Source organism: Heptranchias perlo, chromosome 5, assembly GCF_035084215.1.
Source record: "Heptranchias perlo isolate sHepPer1 chromosome 5, sHepPer1.hap1, whole genome shotgun sequence".
In the NCBI taxonomy this organism is placed as follows: Eukaryota; Metazoa; Chordata; class Chondrichthyes; order Hexanchiformes; family Hexanchidae; genus Heptranchias; species Heptranchias perlo.
The window spans coordinates 89944336-89962811 of NC_090329.1; the positions used below are offsets into that span (position 1 = coordinate 89944336).

General features: G+C 40.7%; 1 protein-coding gene and 1 long non-coding RNA gene across 4 annotated transcripts in view; one reads left to right on the top strand and one right to left on the bottom strand.

The window, feature by feature from the left end:
• me1 (malic enzyme 1, NADP(+)-dependent, cytosolic) overlaps positions 1-18476 on the top strand; it is a 409773-nt gene that overhangs the window by 226620 nt on the left and 164677 nt on the right. For all 3 annotated transcript variants that reach the window (XM_067984787.1, XM_067984785.1, XM_067984786.1), the window contains exon 6: positions 14867-14970. In XM_067984787.1, the coding sequence (XP_067840888.1) occupies positions 14867-14970 (104 nt within the window). The remainder of the gene's footprint in view (positions 1-14866; positions 14971-18476) is intronic.
• Positions 1-18476, bottom strand: part of LOC137321921 (uncharacterized) — a 102604-nt gene that overhangs the window by 73093 nt on the left and 11035 nt on the right. The window lies entirely within an intron of this gene.

Genomic DNA, 18476 nt, shown 5'->3' on the forward strand with positions numbered 1-18476 from the left:
TGTGATGCACTCCTTACCACCTGCTCCCATCCTAGCACCATTGGTCTCAAGAGGTCAGCTAACTTAATGCAGCCCAGAAATCAGACATTAGACTTTGTGGTCTGTGTGGTTTAAATACAAGTTTTAAATCACTTTTAGGATTTTAAAAATTATTTTGTTAGATGCACAGATCCAATGTGCAGTTAAATATAAGTTAAACCCTAGCTTGCAGCCAGAGCCTTGAAGTGCCGAGAAATGGTACAACATGGGTTTTCTTAACTTCTGATCTGAAAAATATTATCTTTGAGAGGGAATAAAGCAAAGATTTTCTGCATTGAGAGGAAAAATTACAGATTGACAGCTGGTGGCATATTCACGTATCTAGTGACGTGTGCAAGTATGCTGTTAACAGAAACTTGGGAGCAGATCCACCTGCCTACTTGTACAGGGAATGGTGCAAGTATAGCTGCCCTTTGGGTGTGGGGTATTAAATTATAAAAAGCAGAAAAAAGAAACCTAAGTTTTAATGAGCAATATTAAAGAGCAAAATTGCCACAAAAGTAATTATTTTCCCCTTTGTCATAGAGTCAGAGTCATAGAGTTATACAGCACGGATAGAGGCCCTTCGGCCCATCGTGTCCGCGCCGGCCATCAGCCCTGTCTACTCTAATCCCATATTCCAGCATTTGGTCTGTAGCCTTGTATGCTATGGCATTTCAAGTGCTCATCCAAACATGTGTTAATATGAATGTGTGGTTTCAGAATTGGATAGATATCCAAAACTGAGGTAATAAAGATATTTATGCCAATTCTGTAAGTTATTTTGTGCTGCTATTGAAAAGGTTAATCTTTGCATTTGTTGCAGTGCTGCTGGATAACTATTCTGTAGTATTTACAAACCTGGGCACAGGATGTCTACAGAACTTAACGTTACTAATCACCATCTATACCATATTCATGGCTATCTAATGTGCTGTAGTTGATCACTCCTTCTTTAATTCTCTGCATTATCTCATGGGTTCCCCAAGCCACATTCCCACTCTGTTCCTCCTTCATATCAGTGATCGTGTCCATTCATCATCTAACTTACTCTGGTTGATTCTACTCATCAACTTCCTTTGCGCTCACAATTTCCTATCCTCTTACAGTGCAACGGCTGAACTACTGCGTGTTAATCTCCCCCTCTTCCCCCCCCCCCCCACCCCATGCTCTTTGCCACAAGGATGTGGATTTAAACACATCAGTTCAAAATGTAGCTCAGACAATAGTTGCTGTTTCAATTGCCAATGGCTACATTAATGAAAATGGTAGAATTTCCTGTTTCAGGAATGAGCAAACTAAACATCTAAATTGATGGAAGTTATGCAAACTACAATATATCTTGGCTTCTGTAAAATACTGCTAATTGAATTTGATAGGAAGCTGTTTGGGCTTTTGAAATATCTGCCATTGTGAAAGAATTTGTATTTATGTAGCACCTTTTATGTCCTTTGCACATCCCAAAGCACTTTGCATCCAATGAAATACTTTTGCATTGTAGTCACTGTTGCAATGTTGGGAAACAGTAGCCAATTTGTGCACAGCAAGGTCCCACAAACAGTAGTGTTTTTGGCAATGCTGATTGAAAGGTTGGCCAGGACACTAGGAGAACTTCCCTGCTCTTCAAGTAGTGCCTGGGATCTTTTATGCCCACATGAGAGGGCAGACAGGGCCTCTGTTTAATGCCTCATCTGAAAGACAGCACCTCCAACAGTGCAGCACTTCCTCAGTACTGCACTGAGGTGTCAGCCTGGATTATATGCTCAAGTTCTTGGAGTGGGACTTGAACCCACAACCTTCTGACTGAGGCGTGACTGCTGCTGTTTAGCCAAGGCTGACACTACACAAAACACTTTTTTTTTAAACCCAGTTTATGACACATGGGAAAATTGAAATGAACAGTTTTGAATGGACATTATTGATGTCTCTAAATTACCAAAAATAACTGTGATTATAAAACAGTGTAAATGTTTAATATGTAGCTATGCTATCTAGATGTAGAAGTCTAAGAAAATTACAATTGAAATAATTAAAAACAGATTAATAACTTACATGATTACTTACACTATTATTCCGGTGTTCAGAGTTAAGCAGCAGTTGTGAGAACTGATATATTTGGAAAAACTTACACTGTTACGTTGGGTTTTCATCGCACTGGTGCAAAACCATGAAACTGCTGGAGAGTAAATAGAATCTTTCAAGGTGTTTGGACAGTTTTTTTCTTCTCAACTCAATTCCATCTTGCATTGGTGGTTTTATTGCTGAGTTGAATAACGAGATGTGCTTGAGCAGCTTTTTTCGCTTCTCACTGCTCTGAATTTGAGATGTGGTACAATTGTTTGCCACTCGTGGCTTTGAAAGGACTGCTGTTAAGTCACCACACCACAGGAATAATTCGTCTTAGTTCTACTACCCATTGTTTTTCACCCACCAAGAGCAATAGCGGTTATGCAGTAACTACCGAAAGAAGTATTATAATGCATTTCAGAAAATACAATTTGGGGCTTTTCAGTGAATTTAGAAGGCTGAACAATATTGTTACTGAATGTGCTGTGAAAGAGTCTGTTCTCATCACCTGTGAGACCCAAATATTCCCTGGTAATTTGATACCGATTACATTATCTGTCTGGTTTGTATCCACAATAGCGGCAAGTGTCTAATTATCCTGTATCTACGGGAAACCAATCACTTGATATTTACTAAATGTATCATTATGTAGTTTGTACTCTCAACACTGTGGAAATCAATGTCTTACAAGTTTTTCCAGCTTGGTTTAGAAAATATCTTGTACCAACCTGTTATACTATAAATTGTGTATATTGTAGTAATGTTTCTATATACACAGGGATTCCTGTATTTTGAGATATATCAATTGAGCACAGAAATTAACACACTACTAAATCAACACAATTTTGGGATACTGCTTTCTATGTAATTTCTAATTGACTGCCTTTTTTTCAGAATCTAAAATATTACTGTGAGTTGCGCATATCACGACCCCAATTTTGGAGTTCTCTGCCCCGCAGGAATGGGGTGGTAGCACCCTGAAAGTTGCAGTGCAGTAATTATCGTCCCATTCCTGCGCTCGGTCCGCAGGCTGCCTTTTTTTATTCAGGGTCTTCACGATCGCTCAGGCGGCCACATGTTTCAGGCAAGAGCCTACTTTAATATGCAAATCAGGTTCTACACCAGTTGTAGGACCCCGTTGCAATTTTGAGATACCAATGGGCGTAGTGTACACTGGGCATGCTCCAACCATTGGTACCAGGCATTAAAGGGACCACTGCAGGCTGCTCTGATAAAAGGAAATAGAAGTTTTCAAAGATTTTTGTGGGGCCAGGAGGAGCCTGCATGCCCCACAAAAAACCTTCCAGTCTGCACTGCTGCCCCCTCCTTTAAATCTCAACTTCTGGTTGGTCTATTCGTCGGAGAGACTGGATACCCTTCCCCTCTTTTTTTCCCCCCCGCCCCACTTCCTTCCAAAAGCGCTGGTTTTGTGCTTGTAATTCACCGTTCATGTTGAAATGAGGCCCTGCCCTGAAAATGGTTCGGGCCTCGTGGCAAGGACTTCAGGTAGGCAGTGCAAGCGCTCCTCCTGACGCCCACCCAATGAGAAAATCGTCCCCCACATTTCATGGTTAATTAACTGAGGTTAACTTAACAGTTTGATAAAGAAATTCAATATTTTCATAAATTTCATTCCTAGGAGAAGAGGGAACACTGGGATGAACAGGAAAAAAAAATAAGAAAATGCATGCAGTACACAGGAATAATTTGTTTGTGATCTGGATACACAAGGTTGTGACTTCCAAAGTATTTTGATAGGGTTAGTGTATTTACTACTTTACAGTTACCTTGGTAGGCATATACGTACTATTTGCTTTCATCTGGTCAGTGAATAGCTCAGCAAGAAATGTTCAAGTGTTTTAAGATACTGAGAAATCCAACTGCAACAACTTGCATTCATATAGAGTATTTAATGTAGTAAATTGTCCCAAGGTGCTTCATGGGAGCAATATCAAACAAAATTTGACACCAAACCACGAGATATTAGGACAGGTGACTAAAAGCTTGATCAGAGGTAGGTTTTAAGGAGTGTCTTAGAGGAGAGAGAGATAGAGAAGCGGAGAAGTTTAGAGAGGAAATTCCGGAGCTTCGGGCCTAGGCAGCTGAAGACACGGCCGCCAATGGTGGAGCGATTAGATTTGGGGATGCACAGATCTAAGAGGGTTGTAGGGCTGGAAGAGGTTACAGAGCCAAGGAGGGGTGAGGCCATGGAGGGATTTGAAAACAAGTATGAGAATTTTAAAATAGTTTCCCGAACGGGAGCCAATGTAGGTCAGCAAGCATGGGTGAACAAGTTAGGATACAGGCAGGAGAGTTTTGGATGAGCTCAAGTTTATGGAGGGTGAGGATGGGAGGCCAGCCAGGAGAGCATTGGAATTGTCGAGTCTAGAGGTAACAAAAGCATGGATGAGGTTCTCAGCAGCAGATGAGCTGAGGCCAGGGCAGAGATGGCCGATGTTAGAGGTGGAAGTAGGCAATCTTGGTGATTGAGTGCATGTGTGGTCTGAAGCTCATCTGTCAAATGGGATGCTAAGGTTGCGAACAGTCTAGTTCAGCCTCAGATAGTGACCAGGGAGAGGGATAGTGTCAGTGGCTACGGAATGGAGTTTGCGACAGGGACCAAAGGCAATGAATCCAGCATAAAGTACACAAAGTGCTGTTGTAGATGATGAGAACCTACTTCAAATATGTGCTGTGATAATTGTGGAAGGGGGGCTGTTAGCAATGTATTTTGTGGGCAGGCTAAGAGCTCCAAAGCAAATTCCATTGGCAGAAAGCTTGATTATTGAGGTTAACTGCATCAGGATTCTATTCAAAGTATGGAAACTTTTTGATTTGGCAATTGCCAACTATGGTTCAATTCCAGCATTCTCTCAGAGCAGACTTGCTGGCGATTATTGAACACTTCTATAGGTTTCTTGAAAACAGATCTTATCAAAACAGACCTGTTTCAGGCAGCTTATAGAGATTTGAAAGGCTCACAGTGGTATATGATAACTGAAAGATAAAATGTATATGTACATCAGGATTCCTCTACTCTGAATCATATTTGCATTTGTTCCATAAAGCAAAATAACAACTGGGGTGAAACAACCTCTGCGTTTGGCATAGGATAGGAAGCAGCCTTCTGTGTCTCCAGGCACTGAACTGCAAATTGCGATGAGAGTAGTGGAACATTTATGTACTTGTCATGGTTAAAGCCACACATTCAAATGGAGGCCAGCACAGGAATCATACTGCCAAATAAATGATGAGAAAAATCAGGCAAAAACTTCAGATCTCATCAGCTTTGTTCAGAGATTTTTTTAAGATGTGTTTTTATGTAAAAAGATGAATATGTTGAGGTAACCTTTTTGGAGGAAAAAAACACACTTGTATCCCTACTGATTATCTCTGTGGAAGGAAATTTAAAACACAATGGACAGTAGGTTTATTCTATGTGCTAATTGAGGAAGCCTTTCAGGCTCTCAAATGTTACATTGAATGGCATAAAGTGCCACTTTATGTTGTCAAAGAAGAATGCAGTAGCTCATAAGGGCTTGAGCTTTTTTGTGTTGGTGTGGCAGAATTAATACCAAAGAGGAAATATCCAATGTGGTCTAACAGTAAAAAGGTCAATTCTTCTTAGATATGGAAAGTTGCAATCAAAATAGCACTTGAGCCATTTGAAACCATATGACCGTTTTAAGCAGAACTCATTTTAACTTCTATTTAGAGTGTTGAGCAAAACTGGCAACTATTATTCAAAACGCTGTAGAATCTTACGCTGTTGATTCGTCACAGCTGCCGATTCACATGCCACGTGCACTTTTAGTTCCATTTTTTAAATGTTTGTAGTAAAGGTGCACTAGTTACTTCAAGTATAATGCCAATTCTTCAAAACCCATCCACTGGAGACATTAGAATTTTCTTCCCCCAATTCTTTGTTTTTCCTTTCATTTTCACAGAGAACATGGGAGTGCTGTGTATTCTTAAAAATGTTAGAAGCTTTAGAACCATTTAATTCCATGAAAACTATGAACACAATTAGTGTCTGTTCCCCAAGTAAAGTTTATGGTGACGTAGTGCAACAAAACTACAAGAATTTTCCCATGAATGAATACTATAGAAAAGCTTTAGAAAAGACATATGGCATAAACTCAACTATTCTAATGCTCTCCTGGCTGGTCTCTCTTTGCAACCTCTGTAAACTTGCTCGTCCAAAACACTGCTGCCTGTATCCTAACATCACCCCTGTGCTCGCTGACCTACATTGGCTCCCAGTCTGGCAACGCCTCGGTTTTAAAATCCTTATCCTGTTTTTTTTTTCAAATCCCTCCGTGGCCTCCGCCCCTACCTATCTCCAGAACCTCCTCCAGCTCTACAATCCTCCGAGATCTCTGCGTTCTTCCAATTCTGGCCTGTTGCGCATCCCGATTTTCATTGTTCCATCATTGTCGACTGTGCCTTCAGCTGCCTAGGCCCTTATCACTGGAATTCCCTCCCTAAACCGCTCTACCTCTCTCCTTTTAAGAAGTTCCATAAAACCCACTTTTAGACCGAGCTTTTAGTCACTCGTCCGAATATCTCCTTATGTGGCTCGGAGTTCAAATTTTGTTTGATGATTGCTCCTGTGAAGTACCTTGGGACATTTTACTACGTTAAAAAGTAAGTTGTTGTACTGCAATGTTTCTTTCTATATATATTTAAGTGTTCTGTGAGCTTTACAGCCAATTAAGTACTTTTGAAGTGTAGTCATTGTTGTAATGTAGGAAACGCAGCAGCCAATTTGCACACAGCAAGGTCCCACAAACGGCAATGTGATGATCAGATAATCTGTTTTAATGATGGTTGAAGGATAAATGTTGGCCAGTGGGGCGAACTCCCCTACTCTGCGAAATAGTGCTGTGGGATCGTTTACGTCAACCTGAGTGGGCAGACAGAGCCTCGCTTTAACGTCTCATCCGAAGAACGGCACCGCTGATGGTGCAGCACTCCCTCAGTATGGCACTGGAGTGTCAGCCCAGATTTCATGCTTGTGTCTGGAGTGGGACTTGAACCCACAACCTTCTGACTCAGTGGCGAGAATGCTACTACTGAGTGAGACACTTGCATGCATTATATCCACTATGATCTCACTTTGGCCAGAATGCCTGTCAAGTAAAGGAAAGAATGGAGCAGGCTAGGTGCAAATTTTAAACTACACAACATAGCGTCGCATGGTAGAGCATTTGGCATAAAATTGCGTTCATGAGGAATTCTTTAAAATGTAAAATTTATAAAGTCGGGTTGCGTTTCCTTTAGCATTTTGTTTTGAATGGCTCATGGAATCATCTTGTATAGCAATGGTTTTAGTTTTATCAAATACGTGGGCAGTCGAATGTGTTCCGAAATATGTCATCATTAAGTTCATGCCTACACACACTGACCTTCGGAGTGTACATTAGGCCTAATGGGCTGCTTCACTCAGACTAATGTATGCCATTTTACTATTTTATGTTCTCCACAACAGAACAAAAGCTGTCTGTTAGGCTTGTTAAACTTATTATGGAGACTTTTTAAATTCCCTCCACCCAAAACAGTCTGTCAGAGTCACTGGAAAGGTATGCTAATTGCCATACTTTAAACAATTTCACTCTAAGAAAGATATGCATAAGTGCATTATGAGATGCATGGGAAAAAAAACAATTAAGTCAACAGCTCTTTACGTAGCAGCTGAGATGACACAGAATTTTCAAACTTTAACATTGCTGCCCAAATTCATTAGTGGAAAAGTAAATGATATGAAGAAAAGGCAATAAAGAAAATCTCCTTGATTATTATAGTTTACTAACCTAAATTTATTATCTCTTGTAATTTATAGCAAGAATGAGAAACATTAATACAGATTTGGCTTAAATATACAGAAAATGTTAGCCTCAAGTAAACTGCATGAAGGGGAGGCACTAGATGATTTTGCCAAGTTGGGCACAAGTCAAAGAAGGTTTTGGTTCAAAAATGTGTTGTGGGTGGAATTTCACAATTTGCGTGAAAAACAAGTTGCCTTTTAAAGAAAGAGTGCCAGTAATATGACCATGATGTGTATAAGGAAATGCAGTCGATTTGTAGATTTAAAAAAAAAATTGAATGTGATGGTCCTTTGCTTAAATAAATGTACTATAATTTAGTTTAAGTTAATAACTATTACCGAATTTTTCATTTGTGTTTGAAGCTTTGTTCCCCCCCCCCCCCAATCTCCCTTTAATTAAATAAGTATTCCAACATCAGTTATGTTTTGGCGGCTGTTTTGAGAGAACTATAAGTGGAAAACACTGACTTCATGGACACCAAAGTATCAATGCACCGTGTTCAGTGTCATGAGGGCCTGGTGATTTTGTGGAATGGTGCTGTGTGCCATGTGACAGGAGAAAGAGCTTACATTTATTTAGCAACTCTTACATTCTCGGGACATACCAAATCACGTCACCGCTAATTAAGTACTTTTGAAGTGTAGTCACTGTTGCAATGCAGGGAAACTATGCTTTGCTACGCTACAAGCATTTTGTAGTTGCCCAAGCAAACCTTAAAAAAAAAAGCAAAATACTGCTGATGCTGGAAATCTGAAATAAAAACAGAAAATGCTGGAGAAGCTCAGCAAGTCAGGCAGTATCTGTGGAGAAAGAGTTGACGTTTCAGTTCAAAGACCTTTCATCAGAATGGAAGGTGTTAAAGTTTTTAAGCAAGTAATGAGCCAGGGAAAGGGGGAGGGGAGGAAAGAACAAAAAGGAAGGTCTGTGATAGGGTAGAGGGCAGGAGTGATTAAATGACAAAAGGGATGATGGTGCAAGGCAAGGAAGGTGGTAATGGGATAGGTTAAGAAACAAAAGATTGGTCAGGAGTAGCCGTAAATGGCAACATCAGAACCAATACCAGCACTAGCTGACTGAAAAAATGGGAGCAGTGGTTATGAAAATTGGTGTTGAGTCCAGAAGGTTGCAAAGTGCCTAAATGAAAGATGAGGTGCTGTTCCAATGAAGCTCAACATAGGCTTGAGGAACAATGTAAGGGACAGAGGTCAGAGTAAGAGTGGGAAGGGGAATTAAAATGGCAAGCGACCGGCAGGTCAGGGTCACGCTTGCGGACTGAGCGGAGGTGCTCTGCAAAGCGATCATCCAATCTGCGTTTTGTCTAGACCGCATTGAGCAGCGAATACAGTATACTAAATTGAAAAGTAAAAGTAAACCGCTGTTTCACCTGGAAGGAGTGTTTGGGCCCTGGAGGAGGTGAAGGGGGCAGGTGTTGCATCTCTTGTGCTCGCGGGAAGGTGCCGTGGGGAGCAGAGCGGATGTTGGAGGTGATGGAAGAGTAGACCAGGGTGTCACGGAGGGAGCGGTCCCTTTCGGAATGCTGAGAGGGGAGGGAAAGATGTGTTTGGTGTGATCGCGCTGGAAGTGGCGGAAATGGCAGAGGATGATGTGTTGAATGTGGAGGCTGGCAGGTTGGAAGGTGAGGACAAGGGACCCTTATAATGGTTTTGGGAGGGAAGGGAGGGGGTGAGGGCAGAGGTGTAAGAAGTAAGACTCCTACATTGGGGAGACCAAACATAGATTGGGTGATTGCTTTGCTGAACATCTCCGCTCTGTCCATAGGCGTGACCCTGACCTGCCAGTCACTTGCCATTTTAATTCCCCATCCCAATCCCCCTCTGTCTTTTGGCCCCTTACACTGTTCCAATGAAGTTCAGTGTAAGCTCAAAGAACAGCACCTCATCTTTTGTTTAGGCACTTTACAACCTTCCAGACTCATTGATTTTCATAACCACTGCTCCCATTTTTTTGATCAGCTAGTGCTGGTAATGGTTCTGCTGTTGCCATTTACAGCTACTCCTGACCAATCTTTTGTTTCTTAACCTGTCCTGTTACCACCTTCCTTGCTTTGCACCATCATCCCTTTTGTCACTTAATCCCTCCTGCCCTCTACCATTTCACAGACCTTCCCTTGTGTTCTTTCCTCCTCTCTCCTCCCCCTCCCCCCTCTTTCTCTGGCTCTGTACCTGCTTAAAAACTTTAACATCTTCCAGTTCTAACGAAAGGGCTTTGACCTGAAACTTAACTGTTTCTTTCTCCACAGATGCTGCCTGACTTGCTGAGCTTCTCCAGCATTTTCTGTTTTTATCTTAGAAAGATTTTTTCCCCATTTTGATCTTTGTGCCGTACACCCTCCCTAGGCAAAAGGCCAGACTGATTGGCTGTGTTTGGACCTTTGTAGGGTACTCGACAATATAGCTTGTTGGAAGTGCAGTTATCATTCCTAAAACATCAGATAAGAAGAAAAAATACAAATTCTGGAAATGTACGTTGGGTCCGTCTGTGTTAAAAGATGGGCCAATATTTCAGTGTACATTGTTCATCAGAAATAACAGATTTCATGTTTGTATGCTGAGGCTAGGAGTTTGCACTTAGCGTAGGATAGGTAGTGTAAATCAGATTGTACGGTAATTTTATATTTGTTGCCCTTGCAAAAAAAAACATTTGCTGATGGAGCCAAATACTCTTTGACCATATGAGAATACATGCCATATCAGGCTACAATGTTTACAAAAGTACTTGTGCAGGCCAGGTTAGGATTGCTGCAAATACATACTTAAAACTGGAAGCAACAGCACGTACTATGGTAGGATGGTATACTTCCAAAAACCCTTGAAAATACTAGCTGAGAAGAAAGGTCTCCCTATGATTCTTCTCCTTGGATTAGAATAGCTCCTTGCTAAGGTGGAGTATCTTTCTATCTGAGATGGCATTAGCTCCTTTCTTTCAGGGGATTCAGACACTTGAAATCTGGGCTGAAGGCTTAATGTCAATAAGTGATGGTGTAATTTTCCCTTTTTTTCTGAGCATGGGGATTAGAAAAGGCTTGCTTTATTTCCATTTCTCTTGGAGGATGAGAACCAATTCGCTATGGACATATTTTTCTTTTTAAGCAGCCTTGGGAGTCTGATTCATAGAGTACAATGGTTTACTTTTTCCCAGTTCACTTTGTAACCAAATAGGCCACCATACATTTGAGTTCTCTTCCCATTTTCCATAAAGGGCAATTAGCCACAGCATATTTAGTACCTAAGTATCCCCTTAATAGCAATTGATAACTTTGCACAGGAGAATGGTCGACCCAAAGGATTAAAGCAGGTATTCAGTGTTGGAATACTTTATCTTTCACCTTGTGGACTAGAGTGGAACAAATCCAAATTAATTTAATTCTCCATTGAACCTACTTGTAGCACACATTCTGTCTGGATTAGATTTATGAAACTAATTATCAAACTAATCTGAGTTGGTGAGATGAGAATCAATTTTGCTAAGTTCATACTAGTCTTGAGAAAATAACTCCCAATTATGGACCAAGGTGAATTGACAACCAGAGATTCAGTTGTGATTGAGATGTTAGAGCAGCTTCGCATTTTCTGTAATTTCAATAAGCTTTGATTTGTTTCACTGATTCTGGTTTATAGTTATTCTGGATTGATTTTTTTTTTGTTATCCTTTTGATGAATAGGAACAATGTTTTGCTACTTTACGCTCTGGGACAATGCCACCTGACAAGTATAGAAAAGATAAGCTGTGAAGTAGCTAGCTGCATGTATAGGGTTTTGAGAGCTAAGAAAATATGCCATTGGGGTTCAGCTTTTTAAGGAGATGCTTAACTTTTTGTCCTGATCTTGGGCTTTGTGGTATATTTCAATTGGACTTTTGGTACAGGATCATGGTTACAGATGACTTTTCAACCAACATGGGTTCAACTTTAAATGCACAATTTCTGGTATTGTAGTGTTGCTGAATGGTCAAACAGAAATTCTCAATATTTGTAATTAGTTTACTGAATTGCCATGAGCCCTCTCATCCACTGTCATCTTGGCCCAGTGGTAGCAAATCAACCTCGAGTCAAAAGTTTGTGTTCCAAGTCCCAGAATGGTCTTGAGCACATAATCTAAGCTGACACTCTGTGCAGTACTGGGGCAGTGATGTGTTGTCAGGTGTGCTGTCTTTCAGAAGAGATGTAAAATTGAGGCTAATCAGCTTGTTCAGATGGGTGTAAAAGGTTCCATGGCACTTTTTTTGAAGTGCAAAGAGTTCTGTGTGTTGGCTAACATTTAATCCTCTGCCAACACCACCAAAATAGATTAACTGGCCATTCATCTCATTGCTGTTTGTGGGACCTTGCTGTGCAAATTGACTGAAAGCAGGAAATATTGGAGAAACCAGATAGATCTGCTGTACATAAGAACAAATTGACCAATGGATGGGCACAGACACCTAACAGATGTTTTCTTATGAAGGGTCCACATCTGAAATGTCAACCAGTGTCCTCTACCCTAGATGTTAGAGATGCACCCCACATTACTAGAGCCACTTACTAAAAGAAAATGAGGATGAGTGCAGTGTTATGTATTTGGGTCCAGGAACCTGCAGGCATGTGAATAAAGCATGGGTACCTGTTAAAGGTTATGCAGCAGGGGAGGGTCCTGGGGGTCATAGTTTAAGGTCCACGAGGTGTGTGATGAGGTCATTGGGAAGACAGAGGTTTTTTGGTTGTTTTACTAGGTCAGTACTATATAAAATTAAATGCTGTATTTAGGTTGTACAAGGCTTTAGTACTGCTGCACTTGGAGTACAATGTATATTTCTGCTCCCCACAAGTAATGGAGCATATCGGCATCCTGGAGAAGGCACCAAGGTGACAAAATGATTCCCAGGTTTTATTTATCAGGATAAACGGCTGAATGAGTTGCAGCAATTTTCATTATGGAGTCTTGGAGATATGATTGAGGTTTCTGAAATGATTAAGGGAATGAATTCTTTTCAGTTGGATGAGTTATTTGAGATGGATTGGGGTGAGAATGGTAGGAGGCGTTTAAGCTTCAATGTGCATACAGCACAAACAGCAAATCAAATGATGAATCTGTTGTTTTTGGTAGTGTTGGTTGATTCCTACTCTAGTTTGAAAATTGGCATGGGATCTTTTACATCCACTGGTGCATGCAGACAGGGTTTCAATTTAACATCTCAGCAAGATAGCACTTCCCATGATACAGCACTTCTTCATTGACGTGTCAGCCCAGATTATGTGGTTAAGTCCGGGAGTGGAACGTGAAACCCACGACATTCTGAATCAGGTGGGAGTGCTACCACTGAGCCAAAGTCTCATAGTAACTGCTGCCATTGTTAACTGTGAATTTTTGAAAAAATCAAGCTGCTTGTCCCACATGGTTTTGTCACTTTTGCCTTATCTCATGGCCAGATTCTTCACTCCAAACCAAACTGCTAATTACATGGAGAAAATACACAGTCTCTCTGTTCAGATGCTAATATTTCTGGTTCAGACCCCACCCCACCTTTTGTGATTTTAAATTGCACAATTGCAATGTCTTTATGGGCAGTTCAACAAAGGTTCACTAGATTGATTCCTGGGATATGAGGGTCGTCCTATGAGAGATTATGTAGAATGGGCCTGTACTCTCCTGGAGTTTAGAAGAATGAGAGGTGATCTCATTGAAACATGTAAGATTCTGAGAGGACTTGACAGGGTAGATGCTGAGAGATTGTTTCTCCTGGCTAGAGTGTCTAGAACTAGGGAGCATAGTCTCAGGATGAAGGGTCGGCCATTTAAGACTGAGATGAGGAGGAATTTCTTCAGACGGTTGTGAATCCTTGGAATTCTCTACCCCAGAGAGCTGTGGATGCTCAGTCATTGAGTATATTCAAGGCAGGCACAGATTTTTGGACTTTAGTGGAATTGAGGGGGATGGGGGATCAGGCAGGAAAGTGGAGTTGAGACCAAAGATCAGCCATAATCTTGAGTTATTCTTATTGAATGGCAGAGCAAGCTCAAGGGGCCCTATGGCCGACTCCTCCTAGTTCTTATGTTTGTATGTAATCTTCGAGATATCACTGTGGTTGCTTGCTTTAATATACAGTATAGTTGTGCACGGCAAGATTGCATTAATGTATTAAAAAACAAAGCAAAAAAACTGCAAATGCTGGAAATCTGAGTGCTAGAGGCAAGGTCAGCCAGCATATGTGGAGAGAACAGATGTAGACCCTTCGTTCTTTACTGAGTGATGAGAATGTGGAACTTGCTACCACATGGAGTGGTTGAGGCGAATACCATAGATGCATTTAAGGGCAAGCTATGTAAGTACATGAAGGTGAAAGGAACAGAAGGATATGTTGATAGGGTGAGATGAAGTAAGGTGGAAGGAAGCTTGTATGGAGCATAAACACTGGCATCAATCTGTTGGGCCAAATGGCCTGTTTCTGTATTGTAAAATTCCATGCAATTATATGTAATTCATGTTCTGTTAAAGATTGCAACAATATATGCTTTAAGATTGTTTTGGCAAAGTTAAATATTTCCCTTTTTATTGAAAACATTATTTTTTGAAGGTATATTTTGACTACTTATGGTCTTTTGTTCAGTCAAGGATGGGGCATGGTCAGGGAAGACAAACAAGCTGCTCTTGGACCTCAACCAATGTCTCTGAAATCAGCTGCTAGGCTTTAAAGCACTGGCAAATGCTGCTGAGTTGAAGACCATTTTGTAAAAACATCAAGCATCTTTGTGAATCTATTCATGTTTTGAGAATTCTGAATTTTCAGTAACCCCTCAATTCCTTGTGTGAGGAGTTCCTATTAAGGAAAGGGAATGGTCTGTTTGTTTGGCATATGCTATTTTAAGAATGAATACATTTGTTAATAGAACAAGATCTGTTGTATTTTTTTGAAGTTTTGCCTTGAAACTAAAATTTTGTTGTGCTGTCTTTTGGCAGGAGTTGTTGAAAGATCCTTTGTACATTGGACTAAGACACAAACGAGTGAGAGGTCAAGCATATGATGATCTTGTGGAAGAGTTCATGCAGGCTGTGACTGAAAGGTACATGCGTTTCCTTCCACTTGGTATATGAGAAATCATCGCACTATGGTGATTTTGTTCCCTCTGTACTTTCTTTCTTTAATTTTCGTTATTTCCAGTTACAAATAGATTCATTACTAATGTTAGTGTTACTTTTGGGACTAACCCTGAAGCTTTCTAGACATTTTCGGCGCCTGTCCAGAATTGGGTGAAAATTTTGGAGACTTGTTTTTTTTTCTCTCTTTTGTGTAACTTAATCAGTCCTCAGTGGAGTTATTTCATATGGATAAAATTCCGTGGTAGTCTGTTTTATGTGTAGGAAAACTTACTCATCAGTCTGTTTTTAATAGTCTCACCCACAGATTCTTGTTCATAGGAACTAAATCTCAGTACAGTCTGCTGAATCTGGTGTTTTGAAAGAATATTGCAAAATATGCACTAGTTTACTGACTCTTCAGTTCAGATGGGCCATATCTTTAATTTTTTAATTGTAATATTTCCTAACCTTGCAATGACTTGAATTTCATATTCCATTTCAGGAGCACACATTTAAATAATCTACAGTTTCTATAAAAAATAAGGCAAATTTTAATTTGGAAACAGTTTAAAATAAATGATTTTGTTGTCTTTTGAGTTGCTTGCAGCTGGCCCGTTATTGCAGTTCAAACATTTTCCAACACTGTTCTCGTTCAAATGACCCAATATCAATTTCCGTAAGTGGACCATGCCCTTTTGATCTGAAATCAGCATCTTTCACTACCATAGCCTGGTTCTAATCTTTTTAGTGGTGAATAACTTAATAGAATTTACATAGGATTCCCTCAGAAAATATCACCCTGAACTACTCAATTTCATTTACAATTGAATAATGTACAGAAGCAAAAATAGTAGACACATACTATATAGTACAAGTAGGAATTAGAAATGCATATATCTAGAATGTTCAGTTACCAAGCCAGATATTCTCCAGCTCGTCTTATCTTTATTGGAGTGGAACAGTCTCTTGGAGTAAAACAGAACATCAACCTTTTCTTGCCTCTTGGTAAACAGAATACATTGCTAAATCAAAAGCAAAACACCGCGGATGCTGGAAATCTGAAATAAAAGCAGAAAATGCTGGAAATGTTCAAGTCAGGCAGAATCTGTGGAGAAAGAAAGAGTTTAAGGTCGATGACATGGCTTAGATATTTCCTCATGTACAGGGTTTACATGTGGAATATGTAAGCCTAAATGCTCATGGAGTTTAGTGCATCTGGCTGGATATTAGCACCCATGCCAGAAGTAAAGAACTAGTAGGCCTAGGATACATTTGATTCCTTTAATATAATAACTTAAGAAATAAAGTACACTGAATCTTAAAATCACAATAAGCAATGGGATCATGCCTTGTGACATCTGCAGTCTCTATCTGTGCTTTTGTCACCTCCAGATTCGATTATTCCAATGCTCTCCTGGCCTGCCTCTCATTTGCACCCTCCATAATCTTAAGCTCAACCAAAACTCTGCTGCCCGTATCTTATCCTGCACCTTCTCACTCATCACCCCTGTGCTTGTTGACCTACATTGGCTGCTGGTCCCTCAAGGCCTCAAATTTAAAATTCTTATCCTTATATTTCAGTTCCTTCATGGCCTTGCCTTTCTCCATCATTGTAGCCGTCTTCAGCCCTGCAACCCTTTGAGAACTCGGCATTCCTCCAACTCTGGTCTCTTGTGAATCCCCCACTCATTCCACCCCACCGTTGTAGGCTGTGCCTTCAGCCGCCTAGGCCCAAGGCTCTAGAATTCCCTCCCTAAACGCCTCTGCCTCACCATCTCCCCCCTCCTCCTTAAAACCCATCTTTTTGACCAAGTTTTTAATCACCCTCCTGAAATCTCCTTTGGCTTGGTGTTGAATTTTGTCTGATTACACTTCTGTGAAGCTCCTTAGTACCTTTCACAGAAAAGCATCCTATGTAAATGCAACTTGTTTTAATGTGCAGCAGTGGCCTAGTTAATATGTGATAATCGGAAATTGTGTTTTAGTCTACCATTATAGCAGTATCAATTCACACAAGCCATCCCTGAGGAAGACTCTATGGAATGATTTGGAAAGTATACACCCACTGGAATCTGTACTGCTTTCAGTACCTCATTGTCTCATAAAAGCCACTCTGGAAAACCAACAATAGCTGATCAGCTTCAAAAAAGCTGAATCAACACCAAAAAAGTTGACTGCTCAAAAACAGTTCTGAACATAGACCTACAAAATATGAAAACAAATAGTTGGAATGAGAGTAGAATGGCAGATGGGCTTGTCATAACCTAGGCTGCAGGTACCGCTTACGTTTTCAGCACTTTTTTATTGAAGTACACAAAAGCAGTTAGCAGCAAAATGATTTAGAAATTTCTGAAGGGGGCATGAGAATGCTGAAGGCATGAGAAATATTTTCAGAGAATGTTCCCATCCCCCACATTCAGAACATTTTTGATATTTGAGTTGGTGTTTATTTGGAGACTATTGCAATTGAGTGAATGTATAATATTTTTAGTTAAGTAAAATTTATCATTACTGCAACCTATTTTGTTTCTTGATGAAAACCACATATCTCGAAAGACGAACGTGTAAGTGCCAAAGCAGTTTAGTTACTTTAGTTACTTAGCAACATAGTGAGTGGTTGAAGAGTCCAATCCTCGAGCGACATTCCTTGCCACAGATGGTGCAGGAGTAAATCACAGAGCCGGATGTATTAACTCTTGACGCCTGATGCACTTTCCTCTTTGCTCTCTTCCCTTTCATCTTTCTCGGCCACCTCTCTTCAGCCTCTTTGGCTCCCTGATGCAGCACAGCCCTGTTAATATAGCCTGTTGTGAACCACATCTTCCCAGCTTGCAGTATTGATGTTAAAAGTTGTCAAGTCTTTGAACCTGAGCCTAGGTCAGCCCAGCAGCCTTGAAGCATCTGCAACTCCTCCATACACAAGATCCTTTGGAATACTGGATGGATAGATAGATCTACAAGACCTGGGTCTGTCCATCCCGGTCCCTGAATCTATCCAGTCCCCACAATCTCTCAAACGCTTTCACAATGAAGAAATCCTCCCGCACTCGCCCTTCTTATACCTTCTGGAGGAGTACAATGGGGGCACTTGTGATCGATCTAGTCACTGGTGGCGTCTGAGTAAAGTTATTAGACTTGGCAACTGAGCTTCCTTAAGTACTTCAGTGTCAGGAACTTTGTCTTCTGACTTGATATTTAGAATAGGCCGGAGACAGCTGGTGTGGAAAGAGTTTAGTCTTCTCTCATGGTGGTAGGTGGTCCAGGTCTGACTGCCATACAGGAGCGTGCTCCGAACACAAGTTTGGTGGACCTGCATCGCTAAGTATCAATATTAATTTCCTATTCCGCACGCACGTGTCAATTGGTTGAATGTAGTTGCTGCATTTCCGATGTGAGAGTTTAGCTTGTTATCTAGAGATAAGTTATCTGGAGGTAAGTTATCCGATACAGTAGTTGCTAGGTAGCAGAATTTGAATACAACCTCTAATGT